At 60.4% G+C, this 23,046-nt stretch overlaps 6 protein-coding genes across 6 annotated transcripts; 3 read left to right on the top strand and 3 right to left on the bottom strand.

The window, feature by feature from the left end:
• Nucleotides 1-208: 208 nt before the first annotated feature.
• Nucleotides 209-2,913, top strand: SDRG_00101 (hypothetical protein; the record flags this gene model as incomplete). Its single annotated transcript, XM_008605564.1, has 13 exons — nt 209-371; nt 418-570; nt 620-793; nt 849-949; nt 1,000-1,089; nt 1,135-1,244; nt 1,319-1,460; nt 1,507-1,611; nt 1,658-1,910; nt 1,954-2,093; nt 2,130-2,210; nt 2,251-2,653; nt 2,703-2,913. 12 exons carry the CDS (start codon nt 209-211, stop codon nt 2,347-2,349), a joined length of 1,611 nt encoding a protein of 536 aa, XP_008603786.1. The 3' UTR covers nt 2,350-2,653; nt 2,703-2,913.
• A 156-nt stretch (nt 2,914-3,069) lies between these two features.
• On the bottom strand, nt 3,070-3,982 carry SDRG_00100 (hypothetical protein). The gene has a single exon (XM_008605563.1). The coding sequence runs from the start codon at nt 3,883-3,885 to the stop codon at nt 3,118-3,120; it is 768 nt and encodes a 255-aa protein (XP_008603785.1). The 5' UTR covers nt 3,886-3,982; the 3' UTR covers nt 3,070-3,117.
• A 293-nt stretch (nt 3,983-4,275) lies between these two features.
• On the top strand, nt 4,276-8,729 carry SDRG_00099 (hypothetical protein; the record flags this gene model as incomplete). The annotated part of the gene is made up of 12 exons (XM_008605562.1): nt 4,276-5,216; nt 5,262-5,916; nt 5,965-6,129; nt 6,170-6,364; nt 6,409-6,522; nt 6,577-6,777; nt 6,822-7,069; nt 7,120-7,261; nt 7,312-7,429; nt 7,473-7,591; nt 7,636-7,832; nt 7,877-8,729. The coding sequence occupies 12 exons, from the start codon at nt 4,276-4,278 to the stop codon at nt 8,727-8,729; spliced, it is 3,948 nt and encodes a 1,315-aa protein (XP_008603784.1).
• On the bottom strand, nt 8,662-9,280 carry SDRG_00098 (hypothetical protein). Its single transcript, XM_008605561.1, has one exon. It carries the CDS (start codon nt 9,247-9,249, stop codon nt 8,731-8,733), a length of 519 nt encoding a protein of 172 aa, XP_008603783.1. The 5' UTR covers nt 9,250-9,280; the 3' UTR covers nt 8,662-8,730.
• Nucleotides 9,281-9,407: 127 nt separating this feature from the next.
• Nucleotides 9,408-16,173, bottom strand: SDRG_00097 (hypothetical protein). Its single transcript, XM_008605560.1, has 19 exons — nt 15,417-16,173; nt 15,111-15,367; nt 14,973-15,063; nt 14,245-14,926; nt 14,020-14,202; nt 13,900-13,960; nt 13,648-13,837; nt 12,899-13,599; nt 12,482-12,775; nt 12,193-12,375; nt 12,003-12,149; nt 11,904-11,959; nt 11,756-11,856; nt 11,604-11,707; nt 11,391-11,558; nt 11,181-11,342; nt 10,998-11,129; nt 10,654-10,929; nt 9,408-10,578 (listed from the first exon to the last, which is right to left on the bottom strand). Exons 1-19 carry the CDS (start codon nt 16,144-16,146, stop codon nt 9,457-9,459), a joined length of 5,640 nt encoding a protein of 1,879 aa, XP_008603782.1. The 5' UTR covers nt 16,147-16,173; the 3' UTR covers nt 9,408-9,456.
• Nucleotides 16,174-16,985: 812 nt separating this feature from the next.
• SDRG_00096 (hypothetical protein) lies at nt 16,986-23,032 on the top strand (the record flags this gene model as incomplete). Its single annotated transcript, XM_008605559.1, has 11 exons — nt 16,986-16,998; nt 17,053-17,114; nt 17,167-17,232; nt 17,281-17,625; nt 17,674-17,754; nt 17,807-18,277; nt 18,322-18,396; nt 18,441-22,663; nt 22,712-22,842; nt 22,885-22,955; nt 23,003-23,032. 11 exons carry the CDS (start codon nt 16,986-16,988, stop codon nt 23,030-23,032), a joined length of 5,568 nt encoding a protein of 1,855 aa, XP_008603781.1.
• Nucleotides 23,033-23,046: the final 14 nt, after the last annotated feature.

Here is a 23,046-nt window from a genome sequence, read left to right as displayed (position 1 = left end):
CGACAGGAAGGAGCTCAGAAAGGACTTTTGCCCAGCAAGTACTACTAGCACACTGTAGACGCACAGGACCGGTATCGAACCCAGCGCGAGGCTGCTCGTGGCGAGCGGCAGAGCTAGTGAGCGGTAGAGCTGGCGGAGGAGCTGGCGCCGTCGACGGACGCCATGAATTCGTTGGGAGCCGTTTCCAACGGCAGCTATTTCCATCGGTATGCGCGTCCTAGAGGCGGCTCTCGTGGCGGCGACGGCCGCGCTGACGCTGGCAGCGACGTGCTGCCCCAACTCGTGTTCGGGCAAAGGCAAGTGCAACATCGCCGGCAACGGCTGCGTCTGCGCGTGCTTTGCCGGCTTCCTCGGCGCTGACTGTTCCAAGCGTACGCTCTCGTACAGTGCAACGTGGCCTCGACATGAGCGCGTTAGGTGCCTGCCCGACGGGCAAGGCGTGGGCCAGCACGGGCACGGGCGTCGACCAAGCGCACGTCCGCAGCGTCTGCTCGAACCGTGGCACGTGCGACCACGCCACGGGCGTCTGCCGCTGCGATCCTGGCTTCACGGGCGCGGCCTGCGATCGCAGTACGACCGTGTTGCGACTGCGGACGATAGGATTGTCTTTCTGACCTAGTGGGCTGTCCCGGTGGCTGCGGCAAGAACGGCGAGTGCCGGTCCATGAAGTACCTCGCGACGCAGAAGGATGCGGGGCTGCCACCGCCCGTCGTGTACACGCACGTCTGGGACAGCGACATGATCTATGGCTGCATGTGTCTTGACCGCCACACGGGCCCCGACTGCTCGCAGAGTACATACCGCCTTCGATCGGGCCATCCGCATCCCATGGCCGATGTATGGTGTAGCGCTCTGCCCGACGGGCGACGATCCGCTCACGGGGTTTGCCGGCGATCTCATCTTTGGCCAGCAGTTCAACGAGATGCAGTCGCTCACGTGCGCTGCGACGGTACGACGCTCGGGCTTGCCCCGTCAAGCTCATTGCAGCGTCCTGTCCAGGCCGGCACCTTTACACTGTCGTTTCGCGGGCTCACGACTGTCCCGATCCAGTGGAACGACCCGGTGGCTGTCTTTGCGGCCAAGCTTAACGTACACGTGCTGTGAGCGGGCGTCTGTTGGATGTCCTTGGGCTAGGCTCTCGCTAGCATCGCGCACGTCGCGGTGACGTATGCAAGCACAACGCTTCTCGCCTGCCCGCCTGCGGGCAACGTGATTGCGATCGAATTCCTTCACGACTTTGGACTGTACGTAGTTATATCGTCGATGTACCCTAGTGTCCTTTGTACATGGCTTGTGCGGGACATTATGGGGGCTGTAGGCAGCCACTGCTCGTGGGCAACCCAGCCAACCTCGAATACACGGCCGTCGGCGGCACGGTGCAGCTGTTGACCGCGCGATTGCAAGCAGGATCAAAGGAGAATGCCCCGTGTTCGAACCGTGGGACGTGCGACCTCGGCACCGTACTCGCACTGTGTCCAGTGACGTCGTCTTAATGCATGAGGTTAGGGGGTCTGCACGTGCTATGCCGACTTTGACACGAGCGACGGCTACGGCAACCTCGGCTCGCGTGGCGACTGCGGCGCCGCGACAGGCACAGTCACCAACTGCCCTGTATCGGCCGATCAAGTTGATACTGTGGGTTCAAACGATAGCGTAGGGAACGGTCACGCCGTGCAGCGGGCATGGCTATTGCTCGGGCGAGCCGCAGTACGCGTGTCTCTGCTATGACGGGTGGACCTCGGGCGACTGCTCGATCCGCACGTGTCCGCAAGGTCCAGCATGGTTTGATACGCCGAGCAGCAGCAACGACGCCCACCACTACGCCACGTGCTCGAACGCGGGCATTTGCAACCAAGCGACCGGGTTCTGCGAGTGCGCCGCAGGCTACGAAGGCGCCGCGTGCCAGCGCCGTGCGCTGCTTGATGCTCATCGCACCGTCTCATGTGCTGCTAGTGGCGTGTCCGACAACGACTGCCGAGCCGTGCTCAGGCCATGGGCAGTGTCTCACGCAAGGCCGTCTCTCGCTGCAGTCGACGACTTGGAATGGCAGCCCGACGCCGTTTACATACGGCGCCACGCCCAACAACCCGATGGTATTGACACTTGATAGACTGATACAAAGTTGATAGTCCATGTCTAGACTTGGGATTTCAACCAGATCCAAGGCTGCTATTGCGACACGGGTTTTGCGGGCCACGACTGCGCGTTGCGTACGTAGCTCCTATGTATCAATGTATCAAGTGCATACAGGCACGTGTGCGGTCGGCGACAACCCGCGCACGACGGGGCAGACGAACGAGATGCAAGTGCTTATCTGCACCGCGACAGCACCCTCGACGTTCCAACTGAGCTTTCGTGGCCAAACGTCCGGCGCGATTGCGACGACAGCGTCCGCGGCCCAAGTTAGCGCGGCGCTCGGACTCGTACCGGCGATCGGCGCCGTCACCGTTGCGTTTAGCGCCGGCGCCACGACGGTCTGCACGCCGACAGGTACCAACCTTGTCCGCGTGACGTTCTTGACGACATCCGGGGACGTGCCACCGATGGTTGCGGTCGTTGCGGACGCCGTTGCTGTTCCGTCCTTTGTGGTCGCTACGGACGGCGTTATCGGCTCGATCCAAGGCACAACTGAGAGTATTCTTTGTTCGGGCGGGTGCGATATCGCTCCCAGTGGCTTTCGTTGACGTCAACACCGTGTATAGAGGCGTATGCAACCAGGCCACGGGGCTCTGCGCTTGCTTTCCTGACTTTGCGCAGAGCGACGAGCGCGGCCAAGCCGGACTGAGCGAAGACTGCGGCTACCTCGTGCCCTACCAAGGCGACATGATCGACTACTCGTACGACGACACTGCGTAGTAGCCTCGAGACGATAAGGCAGTTTGCGTGTTGTTCACGAACGTTGGGAGACCAGGGAGAGACCATCTGAGGCTATGGCGAGGACACGGGACGGCTGCATGTACCTTGGCTTCCCAGCACACCTCTGCCTGGTGTGTCTGTCGTCGCTGACTAGCATCCGCAGAGCGCTACGACCCTCTCATCCTGCTACTGCGTTGCGATGGCGTGTCCTTCCTTGAGAAGTGCTGCGTGGGACAGTGGCACACTGAATTAGCGTTTAGCTTAGTCGAACCACGGAAACTCGTAGTCACAGCCGAGCGACGTGGCCTTTTCGCCAAAGCGGCGAAACTCGTCGAGCAGAATCGGGCGGCCCGTGAGGCACAAGGTCGCGTCGTCGTGGGCCAGAATGTCTTGGGCGAGCTTGTAGAACGCAGTGAACGTCGATGAGACCTCGTCGACGTCCTCCGTGTCGCAAAACCAGTTGTCGTACCGGTCCATGTTCATGTAGAGCGCGAGCAGCGAGCCCATGGCCTCGGGGTACTTGGCCGCCGCCAAGAGCTTGCGCGTCGCCGTCATTTCTCGCGCAAACAGCGTCATCATGGGCATCGACGACCACGTGTCCATCATCGAGATCCCGCTGTACGGCTTGTTGCCCGTGGCCTTCATGATGCTCACCGTGATGGCCTCGATCTTCTTGGCCGTCGGGTCCGACACCACCTTGACGTCGCGGCGCGGCGGGCGATCGGCATCGTCCTCGTCCTCGCTGTCCGAGTCAAAGTTGAAAGTGGCAAGACGCCGCTCTTCCGCGGGAGGCGCCGACGCCGTGCGGCGCTTCTTGCCCGTCGGCTTGGCCGGTGCGGGCGCTGGTGGCGGGCTCGCACGCTTGCGCGTCGTCTTGGCAGGCGCGGCGGCAGGCGTCGCCGGCGCTGCACGCTTGCGCTTGCCTGTTGCCTTGGCTGGCGCGGTCGCCGGCGGTGGGCTCGCGCGCTTCCGGTGCGTTGCCTTGGCGGGCGCTGCGCCACTCGCCGCTGCCGCTCTCGTCGTGGCCATTGTGCTGGGAAGTGCTGGAAGTCAACCAGATGCAGTGGCCGAGGTATTTCCCACAAGCGCCTCATTTCCGCATTTCCCACATCGGTCAAAACCGCGCTTGAAGAGCGCTTCCGAGACCACAGGACAGTGCTTGCGTCGTACATGAGGTCTTATCAGTGTCATGGGAAGTCCTGGTTCGGGTTCAGCGGCGGCGTCCGGCGGCCGTCGGCGGGTAGTTTCACACGTGATATATGGTGTAAAATGTGAAAAAGGATGTGCAATGTCGAGCCCTCACATGCGTATTGTATGTGATATATATTTCGCACGTGAAAATTGTGTTTCACAACTTCAACGAGGTTTGTCCCAGATGTATATTCGGGACAAACCATTTTCCGGCAACCGTCGCGATCCATGGACCTCCATGAGGCCTGCGAGAACGGCAACGAGGAGCGCGTCGTCGAGCTGCTCTTGGCGGACAACTCGGACGCGCAGCTCAAGCAGGTGGACGCGGCCGGGCGCAGTCCGCTCCACGCAGCGTGCATCGGCGGCCAGCTCACGGTCGTCCAGCTCCTGTTGGGTCGGCGCTGCCTCGTATTTTTTCCCGGGCGGTCCATCGACGCCGTTCGACTGCTGCTCGAGAACGTCGGCAAGATGAAGGACGTCGACGTGCGCATGAAGCGCAAGGAAGAGGGCCTCGCGCCCGCGGCGCTGGTGCAGCTGCCGTCGGCGGCGACGGTCCAGGCGGCCGACCTCATCGACGGGCGCGTGTACGTGGACCACTATGGCAACGCGCCGATTCAGTGCGTCGCGTGCTTTGGCTGCGGCACCGAGGTCAAGCACATCCTCGAAGGCCTCGAGATCACGCGGGAGCTCCTCCTCTCCGGGTGCCACGCCAACACAACCAAGACGAGCAACCACTGGACGCCATTGCACTGGAGCTGCTTCAACGGCAACCACGAGATGACGTCGCTTCTCCTTCGGCCGAGCAGCGCGCTCACCGTCAAGCTCGCGCCACAGCAGTTTGCGATCCCGCTCGTGCAGTCCCAGGAAGGCCTCTTCCCCGTCGACCTCGCCGGGCGCCTCGCGCTCAAGCTCGGTGGCGAGATGCACCGTCTGCGCCAAGGCAGTGACACGCTCGGCGCCGACGACAGCGACGACGCAAGCCACGCGTTCGAGTACCGGACGTGGCGGCTTCGGCTTGACCACGTGCGCGTCGTGCAAGTGCTCGTCGCCGACTTCATCTACATGGCCCCGCGCCCCCACGAGTACGCTGCGATTTGCAACGTTCGCAGCCAGCCCTCGCACGCGGCCAAGCGGACGCTGGCCATGTTCACCGCCAGCGACGTCCTGCGGTAGCCTCTCTCGTCTCCTTCCCTCTTATCTCGGCGTGCTTGTAGGTACGGGCAGCATTTACTGTTTTGGTGCGCAGGACTCAACTTGCTCGACGACGTCCAGCTCCTCCTGAGCCTTCGGTTCCAAGACGTACCGGCCTCGTGCTTGAACCCGCTGTTTACGGTTAGAATGGACGATGGCCGCCTGCACTCGGCGCTCCACGTGGCGTGTGCGATGGGCTTTGCAGAGATGGTGCAATGTCTTTTGAGCCACCTTGCGAGCGTCGGCCACGCCTTGACCACCACGGTCAAGACCGCCCACGGAAAGCGCGTCGCACCGGCCAACGACGGCGCGTCGATGCGGCTGGCGTCCCTACGGGGGTGGACCAACGACAGGCTCGAGACACCGCTGTTTGTGGCCGTCGTGCACAACCACGTATCAGTCGTCCAAGTGTTTTTGGACAACTTGTCGTCGGACGAGCGCGCGGCGCAAGTGCGCATCGCCAACGTCGAGGGCGCGACGCCGCAGCACGTGGCGACCGAAAGCGTCCGCCAGCTGCTGGGATTACCGATTCGGTCCATCTTTCGCTTTGAGTATGTCCTTATCTTTGATCGCACTCATGCGTCGTTCCGGAAGACGCTGGTCGATGTGTTGGCGGAGGAGAGCTCGCGGGCGCCGTCGGCCGTCGTCACGCCCGCTGGCACGCACCGAGATGGCAAGGTCGCGTTGCTCTTCGTTAAGGGAAAGCTTAGGATGGCATCCTTGTAGACAGTGCACGACGTAATCACGGTCGGCGCCATGGAGCTCGTCATCGCTGAGCGCGCCGAAGAGATGCATCTCAAGCTACGCAAACGTGGCAGCCTCCTGCGCGAGCCATTTGAAATGAAAGCCAAGCATGGGTTCGAACCGTTCATTTCGCTCCATCGGCAACAGGTACGACGCGTGAGAAGAGGCACACCTGAGACTCGACCAGGTGGTCTTGAACATCATCCGCAACAACGTCAACGTGGCGCGGCACGTCCGGACGCATACGATCCGCGACATCTTCCCACTGCACGACAGCCGCGGCTGCCGCGTCATCCACGAGCGCTGGCTCGCACCAAGCCGACCCCGTCTCTCGGTGACGCTCACCGAGTTTGTCACAGAAGGTCGTGGGCACAACTACAGCGTACTACTGTCGCTTTGAACAAAGGGAAACGCGGCTGCGTCTAGGCGCTGTGGGCGATTCTGACGTATTTCGGTGAAAAGCCCGCCTTGTATACCGGCTGGATGATGTTTTACACGGCGTGGCTGCTCGCGATCGCGCCACTGTGCTTGCTCATCCAGGTATTTTTCTTTGTATTTTGTGAAGATTGATAGATTGATAGTTCTGTCACCTAGTTGCTGTCGCTGGTCGGGTACGAAAGCGGAGTGTTGTATTTGGCGATCATCGTCTCGCTCTGGACGACGCTCATGGTCGAGCGCTGGAAGCGCAAGCGGTCCGAGCTGCTCTGCAACTGGGGCTTGCCGCAGACGAGCGACACGTCGGGCGTGTCGGCCGAGTACCACGGGGACTTTGTCGTCGATATGCGCACGAACGAGGTCGAGCGTACGCTCTTCTTTTGGCTCCAACGACAGCGTCGTAGATGGACGTGCGGTTCCCGTCGACGCTGCAGCACCTCCGCGTCGCACTCGGAACCCCGGCGCTGCTAGTGATGGGCGCTATCGCGATCCTAGCGTTTGTGCTCTCGCGCTTGGCCAACAACGTCGACGCATGGAAGCCATATGCCCTCGGCATCTCGTCGCTGTATGCGATTCTGATGCTAGTTCTCGACTGGGCGTACACGCATGTTGCGTATATGCTAACGCGCTGGGAGAACCACCGCACAGTGTGGTATATTTTGTCTCTTCGCTGCAAGACAATATTGTATTGAATGGTGCTAGCGGCTACGAAGCGATGCTTGCGATGAAGTTGTTTTGGTTCAAATTTCTCAACGCCTTCATCTCGCTCTTTGCCTTGGCGTTTGTCGATCAGGACTTTTCCGCCCTCCGCATGCAGCTACTCACGATCCTCGTCGTCCGACAGGTACACGACAATATTGTCCTACAAAATCGACTAGAAAAATGTGTTTGCAGCTCAAGAACCTCGGTGTCAACTATGTGCTGCCACTCCTCCATGTACGCTACCTCTGGCGCCGCCACGGCTACGTCCAAGCCACCGACTTTTTCACGTATACCAATCCTGAAGACAACGGTCGGGTTAGGGTCTGCAGGCGGACCACGTCACGTTGACGTAGGTGCTATTCCGACCCCGGATGCCATCGACGCCAACGAAAGCGAAGACGAAAAAACTGTGCCAAGCGGTATCGCCATGCAAGCGCTCATGTACCCGAGCGACCTCCTCCTCAACAAGCAGGTCGCCAACGATCCTTTGCAGACACCAAACTTGGGTGTTTTTAGATTGATTTGATGATGCAGTTTGGCTACATCACGATGTTTGTGACCGTCTTTCCCGCGGGCCCGTTCCTCGCCGCGATCAACAACGTCCTCGAAGTGCACTTGGACGTTCGGTGCAGCCTCGAGGCGAAGCGCCGGCCGTTCTACGACTGCGACGTTGAAGTCACGACGTTCATGTCGATCCTCGAGTTTATGAGCTTGTACGTATGCTTGTCGTCGCGCTAGTAAAGTGAGTTTAAACTAGTGCGGCCGTGACGGTCAACTGCGGCCTCCTCTTCCTCGGGACCGACCTCGACGTGTACATTGCGGCGTACTGGGCTCCCTCGACGCTGCTCAAGAAGGTCGCGATCATCCTAGTGCTCGAGCACTTTCTATTGGGACTCAAAGCGACGCTCGTGCTCATGATCTCCGACATGCCCAGCTGGGTCGACCAGTACTACACGGACTTGGACCGGTCCGATGCGAGCCTTGATGCCTCGATCGCGACAGCGTCCAGAGACCTCTTGGCATCGACACCAAGCACCGTGCGGGATGCTACCGACATTGACGATCGCGCGAGCTCGGCGAGCTCGTCGACGACGACGCAGAGCACGCAGACGACGACCGTTCTGCCGCCCATCGAACGCGCCAAATCGCCGCTGCATGCGTCGACCAAGTGCTTACATAGTGACGTTGCGACTACGGTCGTACTGCCGTTGCGTGAGCCACTGCAGTTGGCAGCACCAACGGTATCACTGGATGACGCATCGCACGTCTGCGCTGTTTGCGAAGTCGTGGCGATGACGCCGTCCCCCGCGATCGTCAAGTGCATCGAGTGCAAGATCGAGCTCTGCGCGACGTGCGACCGCGTGCTCCATCAACGGCAGCTGCCCGGCCTTCCTGGTACCCACGTGCGGGTGCCGCTGTCGGACCAAGCTCCTGGCGACGAGTTTACGCGGCGCCTCCTCGACGTCCAGCAAGCCTTGGCCATGCCGACTGTCGACAGCGCATCGATGGCGCCGACGACGACCGAGACAAGCGTAGCGTCCCGTCGCTTCCGAGGCCATCCCGATGTACTGCAAACGTACTGGGCGAATAAAGCGCAGGACACTAGTTGATTTAATGAGCACTGGACCCACTCGAGGGCGTCTTCTGCCCCCAGTCAATCTCGAGTGCGCAACCGGAGAGCACGGCCATGTTGGCCACGGGGCAGCGGCGCTTGACGTGGTCGCAGAGCTCGGTCACTTGCGCCTGCGACGCGGTCGTGTACACGGTCGCTGTGCCCCAGACGCGCGCGAGGCGGGCGACAGGCATGGTCGCTGGGTCGGTCGTCAATGGTAGCTGCAGCGCGCCGAGGCTGTCGCGCTCGGCGTACACGTCAAACTCAATCTTCTCGACGTGCACGCGCGGAGTCATGTGGCGAGCGACAAACGTGGCTGTCGCGAGCTCGCAGCCGCAGAGCGACGTGAGGAAGAGCTCGATGGGCTGCGGCGCCGCGTCCGAGCCGCCCATGCGCCGTGGCACGTCGGTCGCCATCGTGATCGACGCGTCGCGGGCCATGCTGCACTGGACGTTGGCGCCCATGCCGGTCAGATGGTACCGCATCGGCCGCGCGAGGGTCGCCATGCACCGACGCATCCCTCCCGAGAGTTGAATTGGCTAATTCCACCCAACCTTACATTTGCCCACACTGCATTTGGAACTAAACAGGATATTTGGACCCAAACAGTGGCCAAGAAACAGTGTTTTCAAAACAGTGGCTTGAAAGAGTAGGAGAAGAACAGTGCCTTGAGACAGTGTTTACACGGCTACATCTTGTCCTGATAAATATGGACGGTGGATCGACTAGATCGGCGTGACTTTGTCCACATGGAGCTTGGGAAGGCGCAGCGGACGCAGACCACTCTCAGCCACCGGCGGCGCCCCGTTCTTCTCGACAAGCGGCGGGTTGTCCTCGCTAGCGCTCGACGCACTGGCGTCGACTGCTTCCTCATTTGCTTTGGGCTTCTTTCCCGGATGCCGATGTACGTGCCGCGCCTTCTTCTTCCCGTTCAATGGCTTGCCTGTCCCTTCCGCACCGTCGAGCTCGACCGACTTGCTCATCGTTAGTGCTGCACCGGTTGCCTCGACGTCCATCACAGATGAAGCCTCCACAGGCGCCACCGTCGCTTCCGCTGCAAGGTTGTGTTCGGTCGAGTTGCTCGGTTGGATCGTTGCTCCCGTCGTCGTCGCGGTGCCAGCAACGGGGGCGTCGACTGCCGACGCCGTAGCCGAGAGCATGTGGGCGTCTCTCGCCGGCGAGCTCTCCACTGTGATCGTCCCGTCGGCTACTGGCTGACTTGAGACGATGTCACCATCGACCGATACTCGCAGACGACGCTGTGGTATATCGAAGGGTGCCTCCTCGATCTTGAGGGTCGGTGTTGATAGCGCAGTCGGGACTTGCAGCGGAACGGCATCCAGGAGGCTCGATGCGCCACACGTCACCAACGGTGCGTCCGCCGTCGCCACCGCATCAACTTGTACGTCATCGTCGTCCTCGGAGCCTTCGCGAATCGCGATCGATGCCTTGTCTACCTCTTCTCCTTCCTCGTCGTGGGCGTGGAGCCGGGTGTAGACGACGCTGCGTCGATGGGCCACGGTCTTGGTGCACGTGAGCGCGTACATCGTCTCGCGCTTGGCACGAATGCGCGTGCGCTCGATGACGCCGCGGAGCATGGCGCGGACGATCATGGCCGCGACCTTCTCCTTGATGACAAAGATCTGCTTGACGCGGTCGCGCTGCTGCTCGTACGAGAGCGCGCGAATTCCCATGTGGTGAATGCACACGGTCCGGAGGAGCGCGTTGAAGAACGGGGTACTTTGCGGCGTCGACGGCGCGAGCTGCACTTGCTCAATCTCAAACCGAAGGTGCAAGTACGCCATGCGGTTGCCGGCTGTGCTCACGCGCAAGTTGGGCGGCAAGTCCTACAGACATCGTTGGATAGTTGGATAGGTGGATAGGTGGATAGGTGGATAGGTGGATAGGTGGATAGGACGTACGTGCAAGAAGCGCGGGAGCATGTAGATCGGAATGATGCCCTTGTGGAGCGGGTCGTACTTTTCAAAGACCTCTTGGTACCCCTCGAAGTCTTCGAGCGTCACGGGACTGATGTCCTTGACGTAGCAGCTCCGAAAGTTCTCGAGGATGACCGCGATGAAGAGGTTGAGAAAGATGTAGACGATCGCAATGACAAACACGAGGTAGTACACCCACGCCGCGTAGTAATCGCCGCAGTCCGTGTCGGTCCCGATCGTTGCGCAATCGGCGCCTTCCACCTACGCCTCGAAATTGAAATTTCCGTTTGTTGAAACATTGAAACATTGAAATTCCGAAATTTCGGTACCATGCAGTCGGTCATGAGGAGGTGCCACTCGCCACCGGCAATGAGATCAAAGAGCGTCAACAGCGCGTTCCCAAATGTCTGGAAGTTCTGTGTTTCGTTGAGGTTGGGGCCATATTTGATCGTGCCAAACAGCTACAAAAATAAAGAAACGATCCATCTATCCACCGACTCGACGAAGAATACCTGGCGCCCGAGGATGGCAAAGATGTACAAGAGCAGAACGAGGAGCAAGACGACGTTGCCGATGGACGAAAGACTCGCGCGGAAGGTCCGGAAGATGGTCCGCACGCCCTTGCTCACTTTGACAAACTTCATGACGCGCATGACACGAAAGATGCGACCAACCTAGACGAGGCTACATCAGCCAATAGAGTCTTTTTGAAGAGAATCGACTTGAGAAATTTGGTGAATCGAAATCCCGGGCAAGTACGAAACGTAGGACCCGATGAGGAGCACCAAGTCAAACACGTGCCAAGTATCGCGAAAGATGTGTTGGCCGAACGCCACGAGCTTGGTCGCAAACTCGCACGAGTACGAGACGACAAAGAGCTTGTCGATCGTCTATCCACAAATGGGTCGAGTCCTTAGTTCGACATGTCAGACTACCTCGAATGCGAACTTCCATTGCTGCGCTGCTTTCGTTGGGTTGAGCAGCATGAAGAGCATGTTGATGACGATGATCGACGACATGAAATGCTCGAAACGATGGGCTAGGCATCCGTTATAGACAATATGCTCCATCTTGTAGGAAAGCGCACATTTGGCCACGCGGTAGAACCGACTTCGTATCGCATTGGTGGGCTCGGGGACGCTGTAGCGTGGTTTGAGCAACAGCATGTGGCGCTCGAGCTCGACCCAACTAGACAAACACGTTCGGTCTACAAGGAAAATGACAATAATGCGTACCATTTTTGGCTCGGTGTGAGAATCTGCGTTCCGTTGTTGCGCTGGAATTGCTCGACCTACGATCTTATTGAGTCGAAGCCGATTTGGTCGAGGACGCACGAGGACGCCGACGAAGAGCCGAATGAGGAAGAAGCCGCCGACAAACACAAACGAGATAAAGTAGCCAATGTAGATCATGCTGTAGTTGAGAATTGGCTGCTCGTTGAGGCCCACAATGTCCATGGCGAATTCGGCCGTGTCCACCCACTAACAGACAATGTTGTCTTTGAAACGCAATGAAAATGGGTACCTTGACGGACGAGAGCTCCATGAGCGCAATCATCGAGCTCGCCAGCGTGTCAAAGCGAGCGCGATACGGCACCCATACGCGGGGCATGAGCACGGGCGTGTCGGACGCCGGCAGCGGCAGCGCTTCGTAGAACCCGGTGCACTGGGCGCGGTTGGCCACCGAGGTGTCGTTGCACGAGTACATCTACGTCAGTCACGAGTATAATGTTGTCCGTTTCCAACAATGCAATCTCAAATGCAATCTCAAATGCAATCTCAAACGGCAATCTCAAACGGCAAACGCAAAGTACCTTTTGGGAAAAGAGCGTCCGGCCCGTGATGCCAAAGATAATAAAGACACCGAGACAGAGCACGAGGACGTCGAGGACCGCGGGAAGTGCGGCAGCGAACGACGTCATGATGAGCTTCATGTCGCCGTCTTGGTTGAAGAGTCGAAGTGGTCGCAAGACGCGCCCGACGCGAAGGACCTTGACGAGGTTGTTGCCCTTCGTGCGCTGCGTGCCGTAGCTAATGGCTTCGTCGAGGACTGCGACGATGAGAAGGCAAATGTCCAGTCGGTTCCAAGGGTCTTCAATGTAATGTTTCTTCATTGTCCGATGTGGCGTCTTGCGCGAGTTGCTCTCATATCGGCTGCGATAATACGCGCGCTCGTACCACGGCAGCAAGCGCGAGAGAAGGTAACGAAAGCCAAAGCCTTGTGACGTCACTTTGAGTGCAAATTCAATGACAAAGACAACGAGTGCAAACGTGTTGACGGACGTCAGCGCGTAGTTCTTGGCGTTTTGCGCGGCGAGCTCAGCGGCCGAGAGCTGGCTGGTGATGACCGGGTCGTCGATGGCCAAGCCGACGCAACTCAGCACGATCGTGAGGATGATAAACCACTTGAACGCGGCCGAAGCCAGAATTTTGTCAATTCGGGCCACAATGTCCTCCAAGAACGCGTCCGCCGGGGCCACGGACACTGCCGCGTGCACGTGGCGCTCGCTCACGCCAAGGAACCGCCGGGCTTTGATGTCCTGGACGTTCTCGAGCTGCCGGATGTCGTTGTTGGCGTAGAAGGCGCGGACGCCGACCTCTTCGATTTTCTCGAGCATTTGGAGCTCTTTCGGGATCGCCAAAACGCGCTCGAGCTGGAGTTGGTACGCTTCCTCTTCAGAAATTTCAAAGTTTTCGAGAATCACCGCAATAAAGAGGTTGAGCACGACAAATTGCCCGAAAAACACAAACACCATGAAAAAGGGCGCAAAAAAGAGAGAGTCGCGCTCGAGGATCGACTCCATGACTTCGGCCCACGCGTCGCCCGAGAGCACTTGGAAGAGCGTCACGAACGACTGCACAAACCCCTGGAAATTGCGTCGCGGCATGTCCTTCTCGAGGCCAAAGAGCTGCATCGCCAGCACGCTGTGCACTACATTCGCACAATCATGACGGAAATGCCGACAGAAACACGTCGTACCAATCAGAATGAGCAAGAGAAACACAAAGAGGTTGAAGACGGCGCGGCTCGACTTGAGCACCGACTCGATGAGCTTCCGCGTGCCTTTCCAGCGCCACATGAGCCGACCAATCCGCAGCGTGCGCAAAATGGACACATTGTCCATCCATGACAGCGTGTTCAAGTCGCCGTCGTTGGTGTACTTGAGACACTAGACGCACGCAACTTTTAGGCCCGACGCTGAATACGGGCGTGCAGTACCGAGACGCACACGCTGGTGCCGACGACGATCGCGTCAAACCAGCGCTCGTAAGCACTTAGAAACAAGCCAACGCTAGACACCAGATAATGACATTGTCGCCAATATGGATATAACAAAATACGAGTTTGTACCTCTGGAAGGCGTAAAATTTGAGCAAAACCTCAATCGTAAATACGCCGGAAAAGAAAAATTCGACGTCGTCGAAGAAGCTCTGCCACGGTTCGCCCATGTTGGGGTACTCGGTCATGAGCGCCAGAGTGTTGACGATGATGCACAACATGACAAGGTCCGCAAACGTCTCCGACAAGATAAATCTACAAAAACCGATAAATGCGCCGCAATCTACGGCCTTTTACCTGCGAAAGCGCCCCGAGACGCCGGGCGCCGAGGCCAAATGAAGCCGAAACTTCTCTTCCGCCGAGACGTGAGTCGATGCAAAGAGGTCTCGCGAGCTCACAAAGCTGGTGACGGTCTCGGTCGGCAGCGACAGCGAAGAAAACATGCGGCGCGTGAGCTCGCCGTCGGTCGTCGCGGTGCTCCTGCGCCGACTCGACTCGTCGTCCGACTCGCTTTGTGCCGACAGCAGTGCAGGCAACGGCGGCACGTCGTGGGGTGTGCTATTGCTAGCTTGCTCGACCGCCATCGTCGTTCCGAGCACCATGTACAGGTGTTGCTCTTCGTCTTCCTTGCCCATTTTGCGCATGTCGAGCTGCCCACTTGCATGTGCCGGCTCGGTAGTGCTGCACTCGCCGTCGTGGCCCATGAAGGCGGTTGTTATGACCGCGACAAAGAGGTTGAGGACGAGGAAGACAAGGAGAAACACAATCAAAATGAAGAAGAGCAGCGCAATGTCCGACGTCGTTTGCAGCGCCGGGTCCATGATCGAGTCGATCCAGCCGTCGAGGACCATGACTTGGAAGACAAGGAGGAAGGACGCAAACCCGTTCTGGAACGAGTGAAAGGAGCTGTTGTCCGAGCTGTCGACGCTCGCGCAGACAAAGGTTGGCGGACACCCAGTGTTGCTGCTGCAATAGACCACTAGTCCTCGTTTTAGACACCCTTTTCGAAACGACAAAAATGCTACCAGGGTACATGAGGCGCGTGTCGTTGGTCAGCAATGGCGTATTGGGCGTGCCCTGCACGGCGCACATGCCGTCGTAGACAGTTGAGAACGCCTAAGAGCATTGTAGCCGTAGGTCGTAATCGCAGATAAAAACCATACCTCGAGCCCCAGAATACTAAACATGAGGAGGAAGAAGAAGGCGAGGACACCGACGTTAGTGAGGAGCGGAATCGCCTTGGTAATGGCCGAGAGGATGCGCTTGATGCCTCGTACCGCTGTGAAACACCGATAGGCTTTCAAGCCCCGGAGCACGCGCCATTGTGAGAGGGTCCCAAAGCCCAAGACGCAGAACGAGAGAAAGCTCGAGGTCACGACCAGAAACTGCACGACCGCCGTCTTGTTGCGAATGAGCGGGTCTACACAGTCCTATGAGCCATCATAAAGGAAGAAAATGCATCTAGCTACGGTGGCCGTGGAAGGCGCCGTGGACGCTGATGCGCAGTGCGAGCTCGAACGCAAAGAACAGTGTCAATACAAAATCCAAGACGCCCAAGGCCGTACTGCCCGTCGAGTCCAGTGCCATAATGAGCGTGTCGAGCAAGACTGCCCCCGCAATCACAGAGCTTGCGTACTTGCGTCGAAGCGTGCGCTTGGCAAACCGTCGAAACCGCGCCTCGATCGACGGCGGGCCCGACGACTTGGCCGCGATCGCATGTTCATTCTCGGTGCGTTCGCTTGGCGCCATGCGCGACGGCGACCGCTCCCGCGTAGACCGCATCGACTTGAAGGCCATTTGAGCCAGCGGGTTCATAGTCGGCCGCAAGTGCATGGTCGCGCGACCGGGCGTCGGGTCGTGGTTCTTTGGCGACCGCGGCGGGCTCTTGGTGGTCGGCGTCCGCGGCTGGATGGTCGGGCGCGGTGGCGGCGGGTCGTCGTCCTCGGGAATCGAAGCGGCAGGCGACTGGAGCATCGACCGCTTTCGCTCTTGGCGCTTGGCGTGCAAGTCGTTGAGCTTCTCGCGCCGTGCGTGATGCACTTGACCCCACACGTGCTGTTTGAAGATCGGGTTGCAGAGCATTTGGGACGCCTTCCGAGCGATGCTGTTGTGGTGCGCCGACGTGCCCGTGATGTTGGCGCGGACGACGGTGCCCACCGTGTGGTTCCACGTCCCGCCCTTCGCCGCCGGCTCGTCCATGAACCGTCGCAAACGTTGTCCTTTCTGGCGGTTGCTCTATTTTGGCGCGCCCGTTTTGTCCTACCGGCGCACGCCAAACGATGCGATTGGCCAAAACAAACGCACCAATCACAGCCCGAGCTCGAGATCTTCTTGACTCTAGTCGGCTCTGCAAGCTCGACTGCACATTTGCTTCGAAGTTGGGTGAACGACGCAAAGGAAAATATGTAATAGAATGCTATGACTAAATCGTCAACACTATACGCTATCTCGCAAGTCCTCGAGAAGCGAACGCATGGGACTTAGTTTAGACATGGGTCAATAATAAAGACCCATGGCTTAGAGAAGATGCTGTGGGCAGCTGAGTAATATGTCGTAAGACCACCAGAGCGTAGCATCACGGCCTGCGCTAACTGCGAAAATGCGTGCGCGACAACGTGAGATACAATCTGTATACCGCAGGTGGTAGACACCGTGCTAGTGGACATGCCTATTTGTTGGGACTTGAATAATCTTGCCAAAGGCTGCAGGTTGCACGCTATTCTCGGTCCAGTGCCGTAGGACACGAAGTGCATTTCGTAAAATTCGCCAAATGATTACCGTGCAGTATCTCCGAGCAAACGACGACTAGGACACTTTGTCGCTGCACGAAGGGTCCGATGCTGAAGCCACAAGGCGAGTCCTACGAGGACCTGGGACATGGCGCGCTGCGTTTTTAAAATGGCTTGCGATTTGTATGGATTTTACCACCTGGCATTTCCTTAAATTTTGCAAAGATTTCAAAATCGAAGTAATTGGCTTCGAAGTTCAACTTCGATTGTGGCGCTTCGCCTTGGACGTTGCATTTTGCGACTGGCAGCATGCTCGCACCGGGTACCCGGCCTCTACCATGCAGCGGATGGCGTCCGACGACCTCCATCGATGTAGGCTGGGAGCAGCTCGAGGATGCGCAAGGCCGCGTCTTCTACGTGAACCACGCGACGCGCGAGGTGCGACGACGACGACTCGATGCATGCGAGCCAGCTCATGTGTAACGTGTAGACGTCGTGGACGCCGCCGTCGACGCTACCACTGCCGCCGGGCTGGGAAGAGATGCGCGACGACCAGGTGCGAGACCCGCCTTGTGCTAGCAGCGCGTCATGATGAGCGCTGTAGGGGCGCGTGTACTTTGTCGATCATGCCACGCGCACGACGACGTGGATCGATCCGCGCGAGTCGCAGATCAACCAAATGGCCACCGAGCTCGACCGGTATGCGAGCGAGCGTGAAGGCAGCGTCATCTCGGCGACGACCATCTCGATGTCCGAGCCCGAGCCCGCCGCCATGGCGCCGCCTCTTGTGCCTGCCGTCGCGCCGCTCGTGGTGCAAGAAGGCATGTCGGCCTCGTGGGCCCCGATCCCGGACGTCCAGGCCAGTTACTTTGCCCCGTACATTGTGCCGGACGCTGCGCGCATGGACTGTACCCAGTGCCGCCTCAAGTTTGGCGTCCTCCGTCGACGCGTCCGTGCTTCCTTATCCCTCCTCTTGGCCTTATCCGCCCTTGTGTAGCACCACTGCCGTCTCTGCGGCGGGCTCTTTTGCGGCGACTGCACCGACAAGGTGCCGATCCCGAGCCTCGACGGTCGCCAGGTACCTACGTCGTCATTCCTGAATGCGCTGCAACGTACATGTCTATGGCTAGTCGGCGTGCAAGCGCTGTCAGCGCAACATGGCGGCGGGCGACACGACCTCGATCGTTGGCCTTCTCGGGCTCCTCACGCAAGGCGGTAGCACGCCCGTGCCGCAAACCATCGAGCGCCTCCGCGCGTTGGCCAAGCTGCTTGCGACGCCGCGCCAGGAGACGGACCCGGCGATGGGCAAGCTACGCCTCGGGCAGCTCAACGACGTCGAGGCCGCCGGTGGTGTCGCAGTCGTCTGCAGCCTCCTCAAGAACGTCGACCCGCAAGACGTTCAGATCCACGCGCTCCTTGTGCTGTCGCACCTCGCCGCGCTCTACAACCGCATCCTGTCGCCGACCGCAGGCGACGTGGCCGCTGCATCCGGCGTCTGCGCCACGATTGCGCTCTGTCTCTCAATGGCCGTGCCCGAGCTAGAGGTCCACGCGTTGCACGCCATGTACCATCTGTGCCAGTCCGGCTCCTCGGCGTGCCTCGTACATGCTCCATTGTGTCTCTACCGAGCTCACGGCGTATGTAGACGGCACTGCGGACGGCCGGCGCGGGCGCGCACGTACTCGAGATTCTCATCGTGTCAGAGTCGCTCGACGTCAAGGTCCGACATGCTCGTCTTCCTCGAGTCTCATCTTGGTGGCGTAGCGCGATGCGGTCCAGTGCCTCTGCGCCTACACGACCAAGGACATTGAGAATGTGACCGACTGTATCACGCACAACGGCGCGCAGGTGCTCCTCTCAGCGCTGCTCGTCTTGGCGGCCGCGGGCGACGTGATCGGGCTTCACGCGGTGCTGCCGACCTCGACGCGGCTTATGACGGCTATGACGCCCGACCAGCAGCGCGAGTTCGCCCTCGACCCGACGCTGGTCGCCCAGAGCTACGCTTCGCTGACACCGCTGCTTGCGTTCGACGAGCTCGCGACTGCGACATTTGGCTTGCTCTACGCGCTCGCGGTCGACCCGACCAACGCTGCGCTCTTGGCCCAAAACCCCGCGCTTCTCAGTGTGCTCACGGCGCGGCTGGACGACGAGCAGGACCAAGCGGAGGCGATGCGTGTCTTGGCCGCCATGGTGCGGCCCCTCGAACGGGGCGTCGCGCTGCTCCCGGCGCTGGCAACGGCCAACAGCCTTGTCGCGACCATGACGTGGCTGCACACGAGCACGCAGAGCGTTCCGTTCACAGCATCGGTCCCGGCGCAGGCCGACATGTTTGTGCTCGTCTCGGCCTTCGCGACTGTGCCCGAGTTTGCCAACGTGATTGTGCAATGCCACGGCGTCCCGTCGACGCTCGCCGTGCTCTTTCACTCGCCCGAGCTGCTGGATGCGTCGCTGTTGCTGCTGAGCCGCCTCGCGACGGCGGTCGGCGGCGTCGTGGCCGAGGTCGTCGAGTTTGGCGCGCTCGAAGCCATCGAGTCAGCGTTCCAAGACCCGACCGCGTCCAAGACGACCAAAGAAGCGTCGATCACGTTTTTCGAGCAGCTCGGGCGTCAAATGGCGCCGACGACGACCGTGACGGTCGGCACGGCCGACGTGCTCTTTGGTCTTGTCGGGGACGACCGGTTCGAACGCGGCGCACTCAAGGCTGTGACGACGCTCTGCGCGACGCGGCCTGCGCTCCAAGCCCGTGCGATCGGCAGTTTGTACCCAAGCACGCTCCACGCGTTTGTGCTGCACGGCTACATTGCGCGGGACTTTCTTCTGGAGGTGCTCGCGTGTCTGGCCACGCTCACGAGCGCACCCGCGCTCCTGGATGCCGGCGGCTTGACCGCGGCGTGCGCCGTGCTGCAGCGGCAGGAAGCCACGCTGTCGGACCCGGCAATCGCGTCCCTTGCTCTCGACTTGCTCCTCTCGATGCTGCAGACGGGGGCGCGCACGTCCGGATGGAGCCATCCGCCGACGATGCAGACAGTGTGGTCGACCATGATTACGTTTCTTGTCAACCATGCGACGGCCGCCGAGCTCGTGCCCAAGGCGCTCGACGGCGTCCACGTGCTCCTCTTGCACATCGTGTGGAAGGCTCAGTTTGTGACCTTGTATATCGCTGGCGCGTCGGGCCATGCGGCGTGCCTCGATTTCCTGGAGCTGCTCGGCGAGCTGCTCGAGAAGGCGTACACCGGGGCATCGTCACTTCTCTCAAATCTCCTCTCGATCGTGTCGGAGCTGGCCGCGACGCATACCGCGCTGCCGTACCTGTTGCAAGCCGACGTGCACCGGGTTGTCTTGCGTGGGCTCGGCGTTCCGCTGGCGCTCGAGACCGTTCTCAGCGTCGTCCAGGCCATGCTGCGGTCGCCCGCGTTCATCGCGGCGCTCCTCCAGCACGCCGAGGCCCTAACGCACCTCGTGGCGCTGTACGCCAAGGGCAACACGGTCGCCGCTCATGTGTTTTGCGTGTTGGCCAAGGAGCCGAGTATGTGGAGTGCCCCTATCGACGGGTTTGTGGCGACGATGCTACTGCAACTGCGGTCGCTGGACCCGATCGTGCAGCCCCTCACCGAGAGCATGCTGGCCAACACGACCAAGATCACTCTCGTTGAGCCATCGCTCGAGGACCTCCACACGTTTCTGCGGGCTCATGCGGTCTGGCGCCATCTGGTCGCGGCCAACGACCTCGCGACGGTCAATGTGATCCTCGGGGCGTCCGGACTGCAGCTGCACGACCACGTACTGCTCTCGGCCGTGCTCATTGGGAGTGACTTGGTCGTGTCGTCCACCAACGACGATGACGTGGCGACGTACCGGGACCTTGTGCTCGCCCTCTTGCCGACGCAGACGACGACGGCTTCCGTGCGGCTCCACTGCCTCGTCGGCCTCGGCAACCTCATCGACTGCAACCCGGACGCAATGAAGAGTCACATTGCGCCGCTCATCGAGTCGCCCGACTCGTGCCGCGCCGCGCTGTGCGGCCTCTCGTCCAAAGACCACGTCGCCTCGACGCTGACGGTGCTCGAGTTTGCGGTGAGCGAGGGGTGTGACATGGGCCTTGTGTGGGCGACCGTCAACACGTACCGCGCGCGCCATCTTCTTGTCTCGGCGATCGCGGGCATCTTCCACGACGACGACGCCGGCACACGGGAAGCGTGCGTTGTCTTGACGGCGTTTGTGTCGCGGCCGCCGCTCAAGACGGCCGAGGTCAACGTGCTCTGCGAGGTGGCCCCCCGCATCTGCGAGGTCGCGGGGGCGATGCGGTCGGTCGCGCTGCCGCTGCTGGTGGCGCTTGTCGCGCTTCCGCGCGTGGCGCTGGCGCTCATTGACGGTGGCGCGATCGAGTACATGGTCGCGTTTCTTCAAACGAGCGCGGGGCCGGACAGCGACCTCTGTCAGCGCGTGCTCGTGTCGCTCTCGTCGATTCCATTGGGCACGGAGCGGCTCAGTCTCTGCAACGGCGTGTCCACCTTGCTGAGCTTTGTGCAGTCGCTCGCCGCCTCCGACGCCCACGCATCCAACGTCCTTGCCATCGTTCAAGTCCTGCACCTTGTCGCGTCCAAGGACAAGGCGGCGCGCCTCGTCGTGGCCGAAGCCGTCGATCTCTGGGCGCTACTGTTACAGCACTCGATGCAGCCCGACGCCAGTGAAGCGTACTCGTGCCTCGACTCGGTCGCGCGGCCGGCGTCAACGTCCAAGTACACGGCCAACGCGCCGCTCGCGCACCTCGTCGTCGACCTTCTCGTGCGCGTGTGTGCGGTTGCCGACGCCCGGGCGCACATTGTGGGCCGAGGTGACGTCTACGCCGAGCTCTACATGTGGCTGCAGTACATCACCGAGCGCAGCGCGGTCGAGCATGCTGCGATCGCAATAGGGGCGTTGACGCTGCTCCGGTACCGGTACATGGCGCGCCTCGCCGCCGCCGAAATGCACGATGCGCTCTGGGATCTCCTGGCGGTGCTGGCGGGTCCCGCCTTTCTCTTGGTGCATGAAGAGGTCGGTCGGACGATCGCGGTTCTCTGCACCGTGCTCGACGACCCGTCGCGCTGCAAGGACGTCTTGTACCTCGTGCAAGTCCACGTGTACGAGGCGCTCACCGAGACAAGCTCGCTGCGCCACGCATGGCTGGACGTCGCGCTGAGCCTGGGCCACACCCGCGTCCGGGCCTTCTTCCCCATGCTGCTGTTGCAGTGGCTTGTGTTTGCATCGCTTGACGATGACGCGGTGCGGCCGCTCGCAGTGCATGTCCTCGACGTCCTCTGCTACGACACTGCGTTCCACGTGTCGATCTTCAACAACCCAAGCGTCGTGCAGTGGCTGGCGACGCATGCAGCGACCGATATGACGGTGCGGCGTATCTACGTGGCCCTCGGTGTCGACGTCCTCGAAGTGTCCGAGGCGCCAACAGAGAACGATGCGCTGGAGACCGCCGCCTTGTCGGAAGATGCGATCGATGAAGGCGCGGCCGACGGTGCATTTGGGTACGGCCCTGTGCGGACCGATGCAGTGCTGGCGACGCAGCTGTCGCGGGACCTCGAATCCCGCTACTCGGGCTACTCGGACAACTATGCCTCGAGCTACGGCGACAACTATGGCTCATCGTCCTCGAGCTTTGCGCCGGGCTCGTACAGCAGCTACGGCGAGTACGCGCCGAGCTCGGGCAGCACCAACTACTACAACGAGGCGGTCATCGACGACGACGACGAGCACGTCATTTGCCCGCACTGCCTCGGCAACGTCAACGTTCCTCCGGGTTGTAGTGCATATTTGCACACGATTCCGTGTCCACTGTGCCAGCGCCCGCTCGGCGGCTCGTCGCCAAGTCCCGCCCCCGCGCCGCCGGGCACGACCACGATCATCTGCAAGGGCTGTCACCGCGGTCTGCACTTGCCCGACGGCTTGGACCTCGCCGACGTCGTCTGCCCCGAATGCAACTCTGTCAACAAGTTGTCGTTGGAGAGCTCAAGACAGTATCCTCACTGTAGTTGGCGTAGGATCGAACAACCGCCCAAGCCGACGCTCGTCAAGTGCGGCCACTGCCACAAGATGCTGTCGGCGCCGCCGGGGCAGCCCACGATCCAGTGTGGCCACTGCAAGGGCGTTTCGCGTGTCATGGGCTCGGACGGTACATATCTCGGTCCTTCCGACGCTGACGAGCTCGGCGTAGACGTTGTCAAGGTGACGTGCGCCAAGTGCAAGACGCTCTTGGCCGTGCCGAGCGGCTCGACGGTATACAAGGTACTCGGTCCTTTACGAGGGTAGGTGCTGATATTGCTTGTTGCTAGTGCCTCAAATGCGGCCACGTGTCCAAGTGAGATCGTCGTCGTCT

The sequence above is a fragment of the Saprolegnia diclina genome, assembly GCF_000281045.1.
Source record: "Saprolegnia diclina VS20 unplaced genomic scaffold supercont1.1, whole genome shotgun sequence".
Classification (NCBI taxonomy): Eukaryota; Oomycota; class Saprolegniomycetes; order Saprolegniales; family Saprolegniaceae; genus Saprolegnia; species Saprolegnia diclina.
This window is presented reverse-complemented; position numbering and strand designations above follow the sequence as displayed.